Here is an 18,519-nt window from a genome sequence, read left to right as displayed (position 1 = left end):
TTGGCTTGCAAGTATGGGGTTCATCCTATGCATCGCCTCTGGGTGTGCCCACAGTGGCCCCCAGCACCATTGGAGAGGCTTTGGGGTTTAAATGAAAACTTGTGCCAAATTGCTTTTCGAAATGATTTTCTTTACCTGCTCGGTAAGGTGTGGGTGTTTCTTTTCATGCCAACAAGTTCTACCACCTGAAGACTTCTGAGAACCTCTAAATAATAGTAGGGCATAAGGCTTGAACATTGGTTGATTCAAAGGAATTGATCAAAGATGGCAGAGGCTTCTTCAGGGGAGTGGGGTTGGGCCTCTCAGCCCATGGAACCAACACCCTCCACACATGCTCTCTCCCCTCTGAGCTATGTTGTGGGTAATTGATCTTCCCTTTGTAATAAGGAGAATGGGAAGTGGAAGCAAGTTGAAAAGCAAGAGCTCATTCCTATCTCTAGTTCCCATAACTTGGCTTTGTATAGTATAGTTAAAATTTTCAATTGCAGCCGGCCCAGGACGAACCCTGGTTCGATCCCCAGCATCCCATATGGTCCCTGAGCACTGCTGGGTGTGACCCACCCCACCCCACCCCCCAAAAAAATAAACAGTTCAGTTAAGGAGTCAGCAGCACGATCTTAGTGTGTAGGACAATTGCTTTGCCCTTGTTCGATCCCTAGCATTCCATATGGTTGGTACCCGGAACCCCACCAGGAATGAACTCTAAACACAAAGCCAGGACTGAGGCCTCAGTATTGTCTGTCGAGTGTGGGCTATTAAAAATAAGGAAAAAGAAAAAAAGTTTGGTGTTTAGTTTTTTGGAGCTACACCAGGCAATGCTCAGGGATTACTCCTAACTCTGCACTTACGAATTACTCCTGGCAGGGCCTGGGAACCATAGGGAATGTCAGGGATAGAACCCTCTGGGTCAGCAACATGCAAGGCAAGCGCTTACCATTAATGCTCCTGCCCTGATTTAAGGTTGTTTTTTTGTTTTTGTTTGTTTTTTTGTTTTGGGCCACACCCGTTTGATGCTCAGGGGTTACTCCTGGCTATGCGCTCAGAAATCGCCCCTGGCTTGGGGGGACCATATGGGATGCCGGGGGATTGAACCACGGTCCTTCCTTGGCTAGCGCTTGCAAGGCAGACACCTTACCTCCAGCGCCACCTACCCGGCCCCTAAGGTTGTTTTTTTTTTTTGTTTGTTTTGTTTTTTATATAGTTTTTATTGTGACCAATGTGAATTACAAGTCTTCTCTCCACACACCCCCCCCCCCACACCCTCACAAGTATTTCACATTATGTTTAAGATAAATAGTGACAGCAACCTATTTAAGGTATTTTTTTCTATTTTGGGGCCACACCCGTTTGATGCTCAGGGGTTACTGGTTACTCCTGGCTAAGCACTCAGAAATTGCCCCTGGCTTGGGGGGACCATAAGGGACACCGGGATTCGAACCAATGACTTTCTGCATGAAAGGCAAACGCCTTACCTCTCCATGCTATCTCTCCGGCCTCTGATTTAAGTTTTTTTTTTTTTTTTTTTTTTTTTTTTTTTGGTTTTTGGGCCACACCCGGTGACGCTCAGGGGTTACTCCTGGCTATGCGCTCAGAAGTCGTTCCTGGCTTGGGGGACCATATGGGATGCCGGGGGATCGAACCGCGGTCCGTCTCCTAGGCTAGCGCAGGTAAGGCAGGCACCTTACCTCGAGCGCCACCGCCCGGCCCCCTGATTTAAGTTTTTAATGTTTGTTTTAAAGTCATACTTAAAAAGAAGCTGCCTTATTGAGAAATGAGGAGTGAAGTATGGATTTGTTTTCTAAAGCTAAAAGCTGTCTTCAGGCAGAAGGCCATCTCACTCACTTGGACCAGACAGATGGCTCCCCAAGAGAGTTCTACGCACCCTTACTTAAGTGAATGCCTGCTCAACTTCTTTCTCACTGGCATGTACACTCTCATCCACAGTTCTGTGCTTTGTATGGCAGTCTGGATTCCTTCACACTCAGGGGACATAGGAGAATGGAAGCGTGGCAGTGCTGATGGTTGCCACCAGACATCTGACTCTAAACATTTCTACCAGGGTTCATTTGAGCCTATCAAATAGGGTAGGAAGCTAGATGGCAGGCTTTCCCTGGCTTACTTGCCACAACTCTTAATTTGCTTTCTGCTTTCTTTTGAGTGATGGGGTTAGGGGGGGTGTTCTTCTGAGGGCAGTACATTTCTTTATTCCAGCCCTCCTGGAGAAAGGCATGCCTTCTCTCTCTATAGAGCCAGCCAACTCTGCTCTTCTCACACCAGTAAATTCTGTTGGCCTCCCACTCACGGAGAAAATTAAAGGTCTCTGGTGAGCTGTCCCTGACCTTCCTGTTCTCCCACTTATAAACTCACCTACCCCTTTGCATGGGAAGAACTGCCTCACCTCCAACAAGAGCCGCTCAATTTAGTCACTGTAGTTGCACAACAATTTTTCTATTTTATTTTATTTGGGGAGGATACCTGGGGATGCTAAGGGGTTTTCTACTTGTTCTGAGCTCAGGAATCAGTTGTTCAGGGGATGAAGGGGATCAAAACAAGATTGGCCCTGTGCAGGACAAACTGTGTATATATAGTTTACCTAATAAGTTTATTGGCTTGATTTTTATTTCTGTCGGAGGATGAAGAGTAGAGATGAGTGTGGTTTGGTTGTTTTCAGTGTTTCTTGGGATTTCCCCCCCCCCACTTACCCAGGGTAAACTATTTTCCAAAAAAAAGATGCCTAGAATTTTTATATGACACAATAGATAACAAAACTAAGTAATGTGTGTGAGTGTGTGTGTATTAGTGAAGCAAAGTAGTTTTTTTTTATTTAGGAAGATGTGAGGTTAAAGACATTGAATATGTGTTCAGGAGGTATCATAGGCTTCTCCAAAATGAAAAAAGCACAAAGAGAGGTCTGAGAGATAGCACAGCGATAGGGCATTTGCCTTGCAAGAGCTGACTCAGGACCAAAGGTGGTTTGAATCCCAGCATCCCATATGGTCCCCCATGCCTGCCAGGAGTGATTTCTGAGCAGATAGCCAGGAGTAACCCGAGTGTCACCAGGTATGACCCAAAAACAAAACAAAAGGCACAAACATGTGGAGATAAATAAGAACCCTGGCTCGAAGAATAAGCCATAATTTTGGGTTGGTTTTAGGGCTACTGGCTCTGCACTCAGAAATCAGTCCTTGTGGACTCAGGACCATATGGGATGCCATGGATCGAACCTGGGTCAGCTGCATGCAAGGCAAATGCCCTAACAGCTGGTGCTATCATTTCACTCCTGCAACAAACCATAATTATAACAGTTCAAGAGGTGTTTTGACCAAGCTATATTAAATACAGTGTCTTTTTTTTTTTTTTTAGTCTTGAGCCACACCCAGCAGCTCTCAGGTAACTCCTGGCTCTGCTCTCAGAAGTCACTCCCCCTGACAGCCCAGGCCTGTCCCAGGTCTGCAGCAAAGACACAATATCTTAACATAGGAAATAAGCTAGTACTCCTAATTCCTCCTCATTTGTTATACAAGTGTCAGTATTACCTTGTATAATAGTTTTAGATTTGATGTCTATAGTCATGGGAAATATCCTGCTTGGATATTCTCTGTATTGTAGAACAACTCAGTGGCCAGGCAATGATGGTTGGCCTTTTTATTAGTATTGGTGAGTAGTTTTGGGAACTCAAGAACTACATCTGGCCCTGTGCATGGGGTTGTTCTCGGTGGTGGTGGTGGTGGTGGTGGTGGTGGTGGGGAAATCATGTGTGAGAGGGCCTTCAGCTTGTGGAACATGTTCTCTCCAGTCCTTTAAATATAAATATATGCTTGCAGGACTTAGATGGTAAAAACATGAATACAACGAAAAAATGCTCAATATTACACCACTACTCTTTTCTACCTAAGATCAACCCTTCAGCATTTACTGTGTTCATGTGCTGCTCTAAACAGCACCATGGATGATCAGGGGTCTCAAACTCAATTTACCTGGGGGCCGCAGGAGGCAAAGTCGGGGTGATCCTTGAGTACAAAGTCAGTAGTAAACCTTGAACATTGGGGGGTGTGACCCAAACAACTAAAACAAAACAAAACAAAAAAAGATTTCTCTAGGGCAGGTCCACAAAATGTTGTACAGAGGGCCACAAGTTTGATACCCCTGGTTTAGATATTTTATGGACTATACCTCAACTCTGCAGATGAGGAAACTGAGGCACAAAGAGGTCAAGTGACTTGATGAAGTTCTTGCAGGTTTAAGAGGTAAAACCAAGATTTGATCCTAGGTCTGTGTTTCCAGAGTCTCTCTGCTCAGGCTCTGGGAAATAATTGTGAAAGGAAAATATGAATGAAGTAAAGGATGTGAGAAAGCTGTGTATGGAGATAGATGAAGACTGGAGGGATATTGTAGCAGGAAGGGTGTTTGCTTTGCAAACTTTCCCAGCTTTCCATATGGTCTCCTGAACCCGCCAGAAGTAATTTCTGAGCCAGGAGTTACCCCTGTGCACAGCTGGGCGTGGCTCAGAAAACCCCGCAAAGAAAAAGAAGGATATGTGAAGTGGTGTTGTGGGAACCACTGATTCTGCATTTGACTTCAGTGAATAGAAGTAGTGTATTTAGTACAAAGAGCAAATAAGTTCTCCACAAACGATAGCAATTACTCTGGTGATGTTAAATTTTGTATGGGAGATTAAAGACAGTGCTTGCTCCTGATCTCATTTAATGTTCATTTGTTTAATTTTGGGGTCACCACCAGCAGTGCTCTGCACTTGGGAATCATTCCTGGCAGCTTCAGGGAACAGGATGCCAGAGTGTGTATGGGCTTGGGCACTACAAGCCAATCTCCCTACCTGCTATACTCTCACGTCCTCTTTTCATTTTAGAATGATCAGTATCTTTCCATGAACATACTTTATACATGCTGTTGAATAATGGCGGCTGCTTTGTATGAACACATGGGATAGTTAAAACTAACTTACGTCACTATAAGTTGATCAAATTGTTATTAAGTCAATTTTCGGAGCTGAAAGGATAGCACAGTGGTAGGGCGTTTGTTTGCCTTGCACAAGGCCAACCCTGGTTAGATCCCTGACATCCCATATAGTCTCTGGCGCCTGACAGGAGTATACGCTGAGTGCCGCCAGGTATGGACTAAAAACAACAAAAGTCAACTCGGTTAACTTAAAAAATCAGTACTTGCGGGCCCAGAGAGATAGCAAGGCGTTTGCCTTGCAAGCAGCTGATCCAGGACCAAAGGTGGTTGGTTCGAATCCTGGTGTCCCATATGGTCCCACGTGCCTGCCAGGAGCTATTTCTGAGCAGACAGCCAGGAGTAACCCTTGACACCGACCGGGTGTGGCCCAAACCCCCCCCCCCCCTAAATCAGTACTCAGGTAGAGAGAGAAACGGAGTAATGCACTAACTTTGCATGTGGCCTGCCCCAGATTTACTCCTGCACTACCTAATCTACCTAAACACAAGCACTGTCAAGTATGACTCACCCTCCCTCCCCAATTTCCAATGAATTCTGAATTTTGGAACTTCCAAAGGAGAGTCTGTCCTCAAAATATTTAATAGTTCTCTTCCTTAGATCCTTTAAAAAAATATTTTTTTCACATAATCCAAATCTTTGTTTTCGGTGGGACCTTTGGAGGCTATATTGTGTTTGCAGGTGTTCAAATACTGTGCCAGAGCACAACCTGGGTGGTCTTTTATGAAAGACCAATACTCCAAACCCCCCTGTGCTACTTTTCTAACCCCTAATAAAGTTTACTGAAACCAGAAATGTGTGGTGCAGAAATCTATTGTTAATCTTAGTGATTTTTTTTTTGCCCCCATTTCCAAGAAATGGCCATAAATCTACCTGCCTGTTATGACCCCAACACACTGATGGGGGACTCGGGGCCAGGATAGGAGATATCCAAGACAGCGCAGACTCTGCCTGGAGAAGATGTGGATTCATTTGAGCACCTGCATGGTTTACGGAGCACCACTGGGAGTCGCTCCTTTACCTGAGCCAGGAATTAGCCCCCTGACAAGAAAGAAGGAGCAGAGGGGTCAGCAATAGCACAGTGGGGAGGGCACTTGCCCTTCATGGGGTTGACCAGGGTTCGATCCCAGCATCCCACAGAGTCTCTTGAATTCGCCAGTCGTGTGCCCTGAGCAAGCCCTGAACACCGCAGAAACAAAAACCATTAAAAAATAAAATAGGGGGGGCTGGACAGATTAGCACAGCGGCGTTTGCCTTGCAAGCAGCCGACCCAGGACCAAAGGTGGTTGGTTCGAATCCCGGTGTCCCATATGGTCCCCCGTGCCTGCCAGGAGCTATTTCTGAGCAGACAGTCAGGAGTAACCCCTGAGCACGGCCGGGTGTAGCTTCAAAAAATAAAATAAAATAAAATAGGGTCGTGAGTCCTTGGGGCCCCACGGTGATGGCGCTGGCCTTGCCGAGGCCTGGGCCCGCCCCCTGCCCCGCGGGTAAGTTGCTGCTTCGGTGCGAGTCGAGTCGTGACCCTCGCTGCCCGCCTCTGTGTTGCCAGTCCACCTTGCAAGTGGTGGACTTCGGTGTCAAACGAGGCAGAAAGAAAAGCCCCGGTAGGTCCACCTGCCCAAGACCTGCCCGAGGTCACGGGGCCGGAACTGCCCGGGAACAGGCGTAGGAAAAAATAATAAAAAAGGGCCCGGGAGAGATAGCACAACCGGTGTTTGCCTTGCAAGCAGCCGATCCAGGACCAAAGGTGGTTGGTTTCGAATCCCGGTGTCCCATATGGTCCCCTGTGCCTGCCAGGAGTAACCCCTGAGCACCTCTGGGTGTGGCCCAAAACCCAATAAATAAATAAATAAATAAATAAATAAATAAATAAATAAATAAATAAATAAATAAATAAAATGGGGCTGGAGCAGTGACAGTGGGTAGGGCCTTTGACTTGCACACAGCTCACCTAAGATGATTGGGGTTTGGTCCCCAAGCCAGGAGTGATTTCTGAGCGCATAGCCAGGAATAACCCCTGAGCATCACTGGGTGTGGCCCCAAAATAAGTAAAATAAAATAGAAGGTGGAGTAGAGAAACAAACATAGCCAAAGAAACCAGAAAAACAGAAAGGATGGAGAGTTTAGGAAAGTCTCAATCTTAGTGATCTTAATAGAAAAAAAGGCTTTTCCTTGGGCCTGTCTTCTGGGCTTTCTTTGAAGGTTGCCTTGGTTTGGTTTTTGGGCCACATATAGGGGAATACTCAGGTTACTTCTGTCTGCAGTAAAAAATCACTCCTGGGTGCTGGAGTGATAGCACCGTAGGTAAGGTGTTTGCCTTGCATGCAACTGTCTCTGGTTCGATCCCTGGCATCCCATTTGGTTCCTGGAACCTTCCAGGAGAGTGAAGAACTAGGAATAATGAGTAATGCCTGAGTGCTGCCGACTGGTAGGTTCAAAGGATCATATAGAATTCCCGGGATCAGGGGCTGGAGAGATAGCATGGAGGTAAGGCGTTTGCCTTTCATGCAGGAGGTCATTGGTTTCAAATCCCAGCGCCCCATATGGTCCCCTGTGCCTGCCAGGAGCAATTTCTGAGCCTGGAGCCAGGAATAATCCCTGAGCACTGCCGGGTGTGACCCAAAAACCAAAAAAAAAAAAAAAGGAATTCCCGGGATCAAACCCAATTTGACTGTGTGAAAGACAAGCTCTTTACCCTCTATTACTCTGGCAGTTTAAGGAAGGATTCTTCTTGATTCATTTGTTTTGTTTTTGAACCTACCTGGCATTGCATAAGGTCCCTTTAAAAGGACTCAAAGGAAACATGTGATGCCAGGGAGTGAGCCAGAGTGATACTCAGTGATAAGGTGTTTTTGTATTTTGGGGGGAGGGGTTAGCATGGAAGAGCTTAACACTTGGTATTTGGTATTGCTCAGGACTTACTCCTGGTTCTGGGACCACTTCTGGCTGGGATCACTTTTGGCTGGCTTTGGGGACCAGATGGGGATGTCAGAGATTGAATCTGGCTTTGCCTTATGCTGCAAGGCAGGTGGCTTACTATTTCTCTCGGCCCAATGAACCACAATGTCATGCACTCGGATAATTTGTCTTAGCTTATTGAGCTCTAGTTCTTCAGCCCATTTACTTAACAATTGAAAGTAGATAAAACTACTTCTTATGGAACAGATGAGAAAATGAACTGGGAGGATATATAGTTTGATCACTTATATTTAGCTGTAATTTGTGTCTTTGGAATGCAGTCTTTCTTTAGAGCGTGACCTAATATTCCCACTTTTAGTCATTTCAAACTGAAATTTATCTAGAGATTTGCCTTTTAAGTTTTGGTGATTGGAGCTAAGTTTTGTTGCCTGTTTTTTAAAATTTGGTTTTTGTTTTGTTGCCCACAGGTTCGAGAACTTGTCCTGGACAATTGCAAATCAAATGATGGAAAAATTGAGGGCTTAACGGATGAATTTGTGAATTTAGAATTACTTAGTTTAATAAATGTATGCTTGATTTCAGTTCAAATCTCCCCAAGCTACCTAAATTGAAAAAGGTAAGTGCTTTAACAGTGATAGAATTATTCTGAGATGGGAAGAGGAAGATATGTATAGTTTTACCAGTAATGAAGCATTTTAAGATAACAAACCACATGGCTTTCAATACTGGGCAGATCTGTGTGATTGAATTCTGGTTCTGTCATTCCCTAGTATGGGATGTCTACAGGCTAGTTAATCTCCCTAATGTACAATTTTCTCCTATAAACTGGTTGAGTACTGACTGACCCTGCAGAATTACTAGCGATGATCGTTAATTATCCATACAGCATGTTCATGGATATAAATGATTATGGAGTTTGTACACACCTTAGAAGTGCTCATCCTTATGCCTGACGGAGACCCCAGCCTCTAGAATCTATACCTTGTATGTCCCTCTTGGTACTTCTTTTTACTACATAGGAAAGGGGTGTGTAAAAAAAAAAAAATCCACTTTCATGTTACCTTTATTTGGGAACTTGAATTTTCACTGGGTATGGACACTCCTGATAGTGTCTAGGGAACCCTGTGTTGCTGGGAATTGAATTAGGGTTGGCTACATGCAGGGCTAGTAGAATCTTAATGCCTGTATGGTCTCTCCAACCCTGTAATCTTATTTAAGCAAAGGATGGGCAGGCTGTTACATAGATACATAGTCATGTTGTTGAGTATGGGGGGGGGTGTATGAAAGAGGCTTTGTTGTTGTTAAAAAGTTTTGTTTATTCTTTAACATTAAAAGTACATTTAGGGCCCAGAGAGATAGCACAGCAGTGTTTGCCTTGCAAGCAGCCAATACAGGACCAAAGGGTGGTTGGTTCGAATCCTGGTGTCCCCCGTGCCTGCCAGGAGCTATTTCTGAGCAGACAGCCAGGAGTAACCCCTGAGCACCGCTGGGTGTGGCCCAAAAACCAAAAAAAAAAAAAAAAAAAAGTACATTTAAAGTGGTGTTCAGAGTTTACTCTTGGCTCTGCACTTAGGCAGAGCCTAAGTTTTCCTGGCAGGACTCAGAATTATGGGGGTACCAGATCTGTGTACAATGCAAGTGGCTTACCTGTATCTCCGACTCCTGAAGTGCTTTTTACTTGGATTTACATAGGATAAAAAAAAAAGCTGATGTATCCATCTGGGTTATCAGGTAAGAACTTTGAATTAGGAAAGATTGGAATAGTGACTTTAGAAGTCACATCGGAAGCACCAGTTGACCTAATTAACATAGACTGGCTTTTTATGCTGCTTGCTAACAAATCCATCCGTAGTGTATGTTTTCCTAGTACCCTGATACTATTTTCTTGAATTAGCTGGTCTGGTGTACCATTGAGTTGGTATACTAATGACCCTTAATATAAAAGTTTTAATCAAATTCTCTTCCACCCTTGTTACTTATTTTATATTAAAAGGGTGGAAACGGGGCCGGAGAGAGAGGCATGGAAGTAAGGCGTTTGCCTTTCATGCAGAAGGACAGTGGTTCGAATCCCGGCATTTCATATGGTCCCCTGTGCCTGTGCCTGCCAGGGGCGATTTCTGAGCATAGAGCCAGGAGTAACCCCTGAGCACTGCTGAGTGTGACCCAAAAAACCAAAAAAAATAAAAATAAAAGAGTGGAAACGGGTTTTGTAGCTATAGCACAGCAGTAAGGTGTTTTGCCTTGCACATGGCCAACACAGGACGGACCCGCGGTTCAAATCCCAGTATCCCATATAGTCCCCTGAGCCTGCTGGGTATGACCCAAAAAACCCAAAACAACAAGCAAGAAAATAAAAAAGACAAAGAAACAAACAAAAGAGTGAGAATACATTTTAAAGTAAAATTTAAAGGCAGGTTGCATGCTATAACTAATGTGACATTTAACTTTGTCTATCCAAGAACAGTAGTTGTTTTCTGGGGGCGGGGGGTATGGGACAGGGAAGTTCTCCCAGCAGTGTTAAGGGACCTTAAGGTTCCAAGGTCAAAATCAGAACCCAGGTCTTTGAGCGATCTCTTTGACCCAGGAGCAGTTTTTAGGAAGAAAGAAGTTTTGGGTCTGAGAGAACAGGAGATAAAGATGCTGCCTTACATGTGGCCAGACCTGGTTCAGTTTTCTGCCCTGAGCAGTGCCAGGTGTGGCCTCAAACCCTGCAGCATCCCTCTACCCCTAAAGTAAAAAGTGGTTCTGGAAAAGTTTTAAATTATTAATGCCACAGATTTTTGGAATTCATATACTGATTTCTTTTGGAATTTAACTATACAACTAAATATTTTGGCGAATTGCCTTATCTTGAAGACAGGTTCCCAGATTAAATTGATCTATTATATCCCCTTTCATGAAAAAATAATAGAAAGTATCCTCCACAATGTCCCAGAGTGCTACTACTTGCCTTTCCCCAACCTCACCTCTAGAGTCGCCAGGATTGGCAAGGGACCATGGTGTCTTTCCACAGTGGAAAACATTTCACTAAGATACCAGAAAGATTGCAAAGCTGTTGAAAGACAGTGACAGAATGAATATATTGCGTGTGAGAAAATCTAAGCAAAAATGGCCAAAATTTTATTTAATACTTCAGTTATAAACTTGTTTATAAATTGATAGTGACTATTTTATTGGAATATGCCCATTGGAAGGAAAATTCTCTTTTTCCTGTCTGTTTTCATTTTTTGGTTATACCTGGCAATGTTCGAGGAATGTCCAGGGTTAGATTCTTGGGGTGGGGGGGGGGAATACTTGAGGGGGCCAAAGAGATGGCACAGTGGTAGGGGCATTTGCCCTCATGCAGCGAACCAAGACAGATGTGGTTCAAATCTTGAATTCCATATGGTCCCTTGTGACTGCCAGGAGCGATTTCTGATTGCAGAGCCAGGAGCACCACTGTATGTAACCCAGAAACAAAACAAAAGTATATGAATCTATACTTCTTTTTTCTGGGTTAAAAATATTTGGGGCAGACCTGGAGAGATAGCACAGCGCGTTTGCCTTGCAAGCAGCCGATCCAGGACCAAAGGTGGTTGGTTCGATTCCCTTGTCCCATATCGTCCCCTGTGCCTGCCAGGAGCTATTTCTGACAGACAGCCAGGAGTAACCACTGAGCACCACCCGGTTGTGAACCAAAAACCAAAAGCAAAAAATATTTGGGGGCGTGGAAGCGATCATATAGATGGTAGGGTATTTGCTTTGCATGTAGCCAAGTTACATGCCCAGCACCCCATATGATTTCCTGAGCTCTACTAGGAATAAACCTGAGCACTGCTGGGTGAACCACAACCCACCCCAAAATTTTCACCAATATCTGAGTTACACTCAGTGATGTTGGGGATTCTGCTCAGAGGACCTTACAGTGTCAGGGATCCAATTCTGGGTTCCTCTGTGCAAAGCACCGTTCTATCCTATTGACCTTTTTCTCCATGAAATTTGGGGGTTGGAGGAGGTTGGGATTTTGATCCATGTTAGTGCTCCACAGATACAGCTTACTTCCAGGGATACTTAGGGGACTGTATGTCAGTGGAGTTGAATCTAAGCATTCATCATTAGCTCTTGAGCTATCTCTGGGCTTTTCTGGAAGTATTCTTATAGTATCTAAGCAGTGGACTTGGTTTGCTGCTCTTTGTTTTGTATGTTGGAGGGCTGTACGTGCAGTTTTGCAATGTGCGTTACATGCTACAGCTGAAATGAAATAGACACCTAGTACCTTGGGTTGGTTTGGCAGAGGGGAATGGAGATGGGCCAGACACACCTTGTGATGCTTCTGACAATGCTCCAGGCACCATGTAAGATGTGGCCCAAAAACCAAAAAAAAAAAAAGTTGATACTCAATCCTCTGTAGTGTCACTCAGGCTCGAATTTTTTTCCTTGAAAATGTTTTCTTGGGGCCGGGCGGTGGCGCTAAAGGTAAGGTGCCTGCCTTGCCTGCGCTAACCTTGGACGGACCGCGGTTCGATCCCCCGGTGTCCCATATGGTCCCCCAAGCCAGGAGCAACTTCTGAGCACATAGCCAGGAGTAACCCCTGAGCGTTACTGGGTGTGGCCCAAAAACCAAAAAAAAAAAAAAAAAAAAAAAAAAAAAAAAAAAAAAGAAAATGTTTTCTTACGTTTCTGCAGCATGTGGTTATTTTCATGTTAATCTAGGTACATATTGGGTGGGCCTGGATTGCAGCACCTAGCAGTTCTGGCTTCAGATCAGTAATAGCTGTGTGATCTTTTTTTTATTTTGTTTTGTTTTTTTGTTTTGTTTTTGGGTCACACCGGCGGTGCTCAGGGGCTACTCCTGGCTGTCTGCTCAGAAATAGGTCCTGGCAGGCACGGGGGACCATATGGGACACCGGGATTTGAACCAACCACCTTTGGTCCTGGATCAGCTGCTTACAAGGCAGATGCCGCTGTGCTATCTCTCCGGGCCCTAGCTGTGTGATCTTGAGCAAGATGTGTAGCCACTTTTAGTTTATTTTTCTCTCCTAAATGGAGTTAAAAATTCTATCTGCTCCATAGTATTATTGTGAGTGCCACTGGGTTCACATATTTTTAGTTCTTCAAATAGTGCCTAGAAGTACTGTAAGGGTTATCTAGAGGAGGTTACTACTGTTGCCTTTTAAAATAGAGAATTGAAACCAGCCAGTATTGCCCAAGGTTTTTTTTTCTTAAGGGCAAGATGAAGAGTTTGAATTAGATACTTTGAACTATCCAGTCTCCAATTTCTTTGCTCTTGTGCTTCGAATATTCTTCAGTGAAGGTTTTTTTTTTCCTTCACTGGCACATACTTGCGCTGCTATTTGACCTGCAGCTAAGAAATTAGAGCAGGTTCTTGTAAAGGCCAGTGCCAGGTTTATACATGAAGTGGCCTCAGGGGACTAGGTTTCATCAACTCTGAAGTTAATGCCCCACTTCTTTTCCAAAGGCCACATATCAGTGGCAGTTGCATGTGTCCTCTGGTCTTCCTCACTTCCTTCACCCTCCTACACCCACACACAGCACACACACACTTCTTTGGAGTAACTTGCTCTCTGACCCACTTTTAATGTTAGGAAATGTGTTCACTGATTTCATTTGATGGTAGGGGCCAGTTCTCTAGCAAAGTGTTCTAATTAGCTGATGAAGAAAACACAACTCTCTAGGGGTAGAGAGTGGATTAAGGCACTTGTTTTGCACCTGGCTAATCCCAGTTCTATCCACATACCACATACAACCTGAGCCTCGCTAGGAGTAAGCTCTGAGCACCCCCAGGTGTGGCCCCAAAACTGAAAGGGGGAGAGTTCTCATCCCATCTCTTTTGGCATTTATAAATGGGTTAAACAATATGAATATATATACCCAGATAGATATAATTTGATCTTGGTAAGTATTTGAGAACTGTATATTTGCCACTTATAACACCTTGATGATACTTGTGTCTCTGTTTGTGTGTATTTATTCTTACAGCTTGAGCTCAGTGAAAATATAAGTGTTTGGAGGTGTTGGACATGTTAGCAGAAAAACTTCAAATCTTACGCATCTAAATTTAAGTGGAAATAAGCTGAAAGATATCAGCACCTTAGAACCTTTGGTAAGTAATTGACAATTTGAAACCAGAAGATTTTGGTCATGTTCATTTTCATAATTGTGAGGACAGTGATTGACAATGATGATAATAGTACTTTTGTGTGTTCTTTTTTTGTGGTGCTGGAAATGAACCACACATTCCATGAGCCACTATTTGTATTTTAGCAGAAGTCCAGTTGTGTCCCCTTTGGCTTTGCTCTCCCCATGTGATGTTGTGACAGAGCTTCTTTGAGAGGGATTTTTTTCTTTTTGGCCCTTTTAAGAATTGATATAAATAACTATAAGTACTTTACCTTGAATCTATTTCCCAGTTGAGTAGTCTCTTCTCTATCATGTACTTAATAGAAAGAGGCTTTTTGTTTTTGGGGTGGGTAACCTTCTGCACGGAAACAGAATGATCAAAAGGTAGTATCAGCATGTTTGGGTTCTTTTTCTCGCTGGACCACTGCTTCGCATACTAGAAGCACCAAATTCTCAAACTTCTTGGTTAGCTTTGGAATGTTGTCCTTAAGTGCCAATTTATATAGACTTGGGCTGTGTGACTTTGGGCAAATTAGTTCTTCTCTCTGGGCCTCAGTTTTCTCTCATGAAGCAGGAATACAGTATTCCTGCTACACCATCTCACTTAGAAGTTGTAAAAATAAAATAAGGGACACCACTTAATTTGTTTTGAAGGGAAACTGTCAGTGAGGCCCGGGCCATGTAGAAGTTTAAGTAGCCAGAAAAGTGCTCTGGACTGAGGTTACAATGTGGTGTGGGAAGACTCCTAGTCTAATCTGTTTGGTTGCCATTTGGAAGAGATCTATAAGTTTAAGATTGTTGGATGATAGATTTTTCTATGTGATAAAGAGTAGTAGAATCCATTATATTTTTGTTTTGGGGGCCAGACCTGGTGATACTCAGGTTATTCTGTCTCTGCATTCAGGAATCACTGATGGCAGGTTCAGGGTACCAGAGATACCAAGGGTCAAATCCCAGTATGCCTATGCAATGCAAGTACTTACCTGCTTTACTATCTATGGCCTCAGCTAGGATCTATTTTAATAAGCCTAACTGAATTCAAAACCTGTTTAATATATCAATGTATGCATCATTTCTGTTTGGGGCAAACATAGATTGAGGGGGGTCATTTAAGATTCTCAGCACCCTAAAGTTTTTGCTGTCTTGTATTTTGTGATATGAGGAATTAAATATTATTATTTTAGGGGGCGGGGAGAGATAGCTAGCACAGCATAGGGCATTTGCCTTGCATGCAGACAACCCAGGAGGGATGGTGATTTGATTCCCGACATCCCATATGGATCCCTGTACCTGCCAGTAGTGATTTCTTTTTTTTTTTTTTTTTTTTTGGTTTTTGGGCCACACCCGTTTGACGCTCAGGGGTTACTCCTGGCTAAGCGCTCAGAAATCGCCCCTGGCTTGGGGGGACCATATGGGACGCCGGGGGATCGAACCGCGGTCCTTCCTTGGCTAGCGCTTGCAAGGCAGACACCTTACCTCCAGCGCCACCTACCCGGCCTCCAGTAGTGATTTCTAAGCATTGAGCCAGGAGTTCCCTGAGTGCTGCCGGGTGTGACTCCTCCCCCAAATATTAGCATTTATATATTACTGATTGCAGTTTGGGAAGATAAAGATTTGTAATCTATTTTAATGAATGTGAAGGGTGTTTTTAATTTTTGGACAAAATTAACAGGTTTGCTTTCCTCTAATTGAAGCTACCCCAAATGTCTTTATAAGTAATTTAGCCAAATCCCTTCATTTTTACATTTCATTGAAGTGAACCATGCTCAGGCTCATATTTTTTTTTGTTTTTTGGACACACCCATTTGGCACTCAGGGGTTGCTCCTGGCTTGGGGGGGACCATTTTGGGACGCTGGGGGATCAAACCTAGGCTACCTCTTGCAAGGCAGACACCTTACCTCTAGCGCCACTGCTCCGGGCCCCCAGCTCATATTTCTAATAAAATTGGAACCTGTTTTTTGCTTTTGCCCCATGATTTTTGCCCTTCTTAGTGGTATATCCAACTAATTTAAACATCCTCATTTTTTTTTTTTTACTAATTCTAGTCTGTCTCTAAGCCCCAATTTCAATACTTAGGCAGATATTTGCTGAATTTTGCCATATTCAAGGACATCAACATTTTGCCTCCTGTATCCTCACTGAACCTAGTGAAGAGACAGTAATAGTGGGTGTGGTAGGTCACACCAAGTCCCTGTCCTTTCCAGTCCAAGAATTCTGTCCTTTAGTGATAAAGAGAGCATTGCTGGGTGTGACCCAAAAATGAAAACTTTCTTTTTTTCATTTCTAAACTGCTGTACAGTAAATAGAGAAGGGATTAACTTCTAACTCCACTGTTTTGTGGGTTTTTTTTTTTTTTTGGCCATACCTGGAAGTGTTCAGGCTCTTATTTTTATTCCGGACTTGGGTATTATTCCTGCTAGGTTTAGAGCACCATGGAGGAGGGTGAGGGGACTGAAACTAGGTCATCTGCATCAAAGGCAAGTGGCCCACCTACTGTACTAATCTCTCCAGCCAAACTCCACTATTTCCACCCATCCTCACCCTTTGCGGATCTGTTCTGTTTATTGATAGATTTAGTTCATACAAGTCCATACCCAAATTGATCTAAACTGAAAACTCTAGCAAGAATACTAAACCAGGTTCTGGAGCAACAGCACAGAGGATAGGGCATTTACCTTGTATGTGGCTGACTTGGGGTTTCATTGCCGACATTCCATATGGTCTCCAAGCCTACAAAGAATAATTGCTGAGGGCAGAGCTAGGTGTAACCTGGAGTGCCGCTGGGTATGCCATCCCCCCATCTAAATCAGATAACTTCTCATAGTCTTAGTCAGACAACTGCATTTGACTTACATTGTTTTTTTGTTCTAAGGACAACTCAGGGTTCAGATTCATCGCACATAAGCACATAAGTAGTAGTACACGGGGGCCGACAGCATCTTTCTCTGCTTAGATCACAGGATTTTGCTATTCTCATAGTAATATGAGTCTTCTACAGACTACCCCAGAAACAGAAAGCAAATATTGTGTGGGCTTTGTTTGCTTGAATCGTTCTGATCTGGTTATTAATGTGTGAGGGCCATTCGGAGGCTGTGAAAGTAAGAGTCCCCCAGGATGCTGAAGAAAAAGAAATAGTACTCTTGGGCTTATTGTTTTTGGAGGGTCTGTTCGTTATGTGGTGCAGTAGTGGATGTTTTATATACATGATCCTGGAGAAACATTTTTACACAGTAGGAAGCAGTTTTGGAGGCTGAGGCTTGGGAGAGACTGGGTCCCTTGTCCAGAGTCACACACAAACACACTTGGCTACCTAGTGCCGCCATGTACTACATTCACAGTCTGTCTGAGAAAGCCTGGATATCTTTATATCTCATTAGCTGTTCAGATTTCTGGGTGCTAGATGGGCTTCTAGAATAATAGTCCTGATTCAACTATAAAATTGTAGGTGAAGGTAAAGATTAAGTGGGGGGAAGCTTGGGTTCATTTTGACTTTTGAGAGTATACTTTAGTGGGAAAGAACACCAACCATCCTCATTCTCATTAATCACATATATTTTGAACACCATCTACTTTGAGCCCAATTCTTAACAGTCATTGCAATGATTGTGAATGCCTTTACTTGCTACAGGGACATTAACGAGAGACAAAGAAGGCATCAATTCAAACTTCCTTGGACACCTTTTTTAAGCGACCTGGGCCATCCAAACCATCCCCCAAAGCCCTTCTAAATTCTAAGAAGGCAAGCAAAATTATTGTTAATAAAATGTTTACTGTTTATTATGGCTAGAATATTAGTTTAGATCAAAGTTCTAATGTGGCAGAGTTGTGGATTTTTTAAAAATGTAGTATTTACCCAGTACATCAAGATTCTGAATAATCTGTCTGTATTTTGGGTCTCAAAGCACAGTTTTACTACTATAAATAAGCCATTTACAAGTATTGCAGTTAGTTGGAATTTTGTTCATTTGCTCCTTGTTTCCTAGCGTAAAATGTTTTGGCATATTCGTTAATGGACCCTTTCTCAAGACGTTGCTGAATACCCACCAGATGTGGTTTCAGATATGGGAGTCGGGGACCCAGTGTGCCAGCAGAGTCAGAACTGGAGAAAGGGCCTGGGGTGCTGTTAAGCAGTACATAAAGAACAGGTTGGCCTCTCTGAGTTTGTGCATTCTTTTGTAAGGAAAACTTAAAATGAAGATTATTCCTTTAAGCAAATTTTTAGGCCCCCTTTTTATGAAAGTGACCTAAATTGATAATGTTAACCTTTTTTTTTGTTTGTTTGGTTTTTCGGGCCACACCCGTTTGATGCTCAGGGGTTACTCCTGGCTAAGCGCTCAGAAATTGCCCCTGGCTTGGGGGGACCATATGGGACGCTGGGGGATCGAACCAAGGTCCTTCCTTGGCTAGCGCTTGCAAGGCAGACACCTTACCTCTAGCACCACCTCACCGGCCCCATGTTAACCTTTTTGTGGAAAGAGTTTTAGGCATGCAGGTTAGGTCTGGAG

The 18,519-nt window shown here is 43.6% G+C and overlaps 1 protein-coding gene and 1 non-coding gene across 2 annotated transcripts in view; both read left to right on the top strand.

The window, feature by feature from the left end:
- The window catches only part of ANP32B (acidic nuclear phosphoprotein 32 family member B), a 34,240-nt gene that overhangs the window by 5,555 nt on the left and 10,166 nt on the right, over positions 1 to 18,519 (top strand). The window contains 4 exon segments of the mRNA XM_049764628.1: positions 8,361 to 8,472; positions 8,475 to 8,509; positions 13,873 to 13,893; positions 13,895 to 13,996. Of these exon segments, the coding sequence (XP_049620585.1) occupies positions 8,361 to 8,472; positions 8,475 to 8,509; positions 13,873 to 13,893; positions 13,895 to 13,996 (270 nt within the window).
- LOC126030657 (small nucleolar RNA SNORA13) lies at positions 6,507 to 6,639 on the top strand. The gene has a single exon (XR_007503152.1). It is a non-coding gene; the product is annotated as a small nucleolar RNA SNORA13 (small nucleolar RNA).

This window comes from Suncus etruscus, chromosome 1 (genome assembly GCF_024139225.1).
Source record: "Suncus etruscus isolate mSunEtr1 chromosome 1, mSunEtr1.pri.cur, whole genome shotgun sequence".
In the NCBI taxonomy this organism is placed as follows: Eukaryota; Metazoa; Chordata; class Mammalia; order Eulipotyphla; family Soricidae; genus Suncus; species Suncus etruscus.
This window is presented reverse-complemented; position numbering and strand designations above follow the sequence as displayed.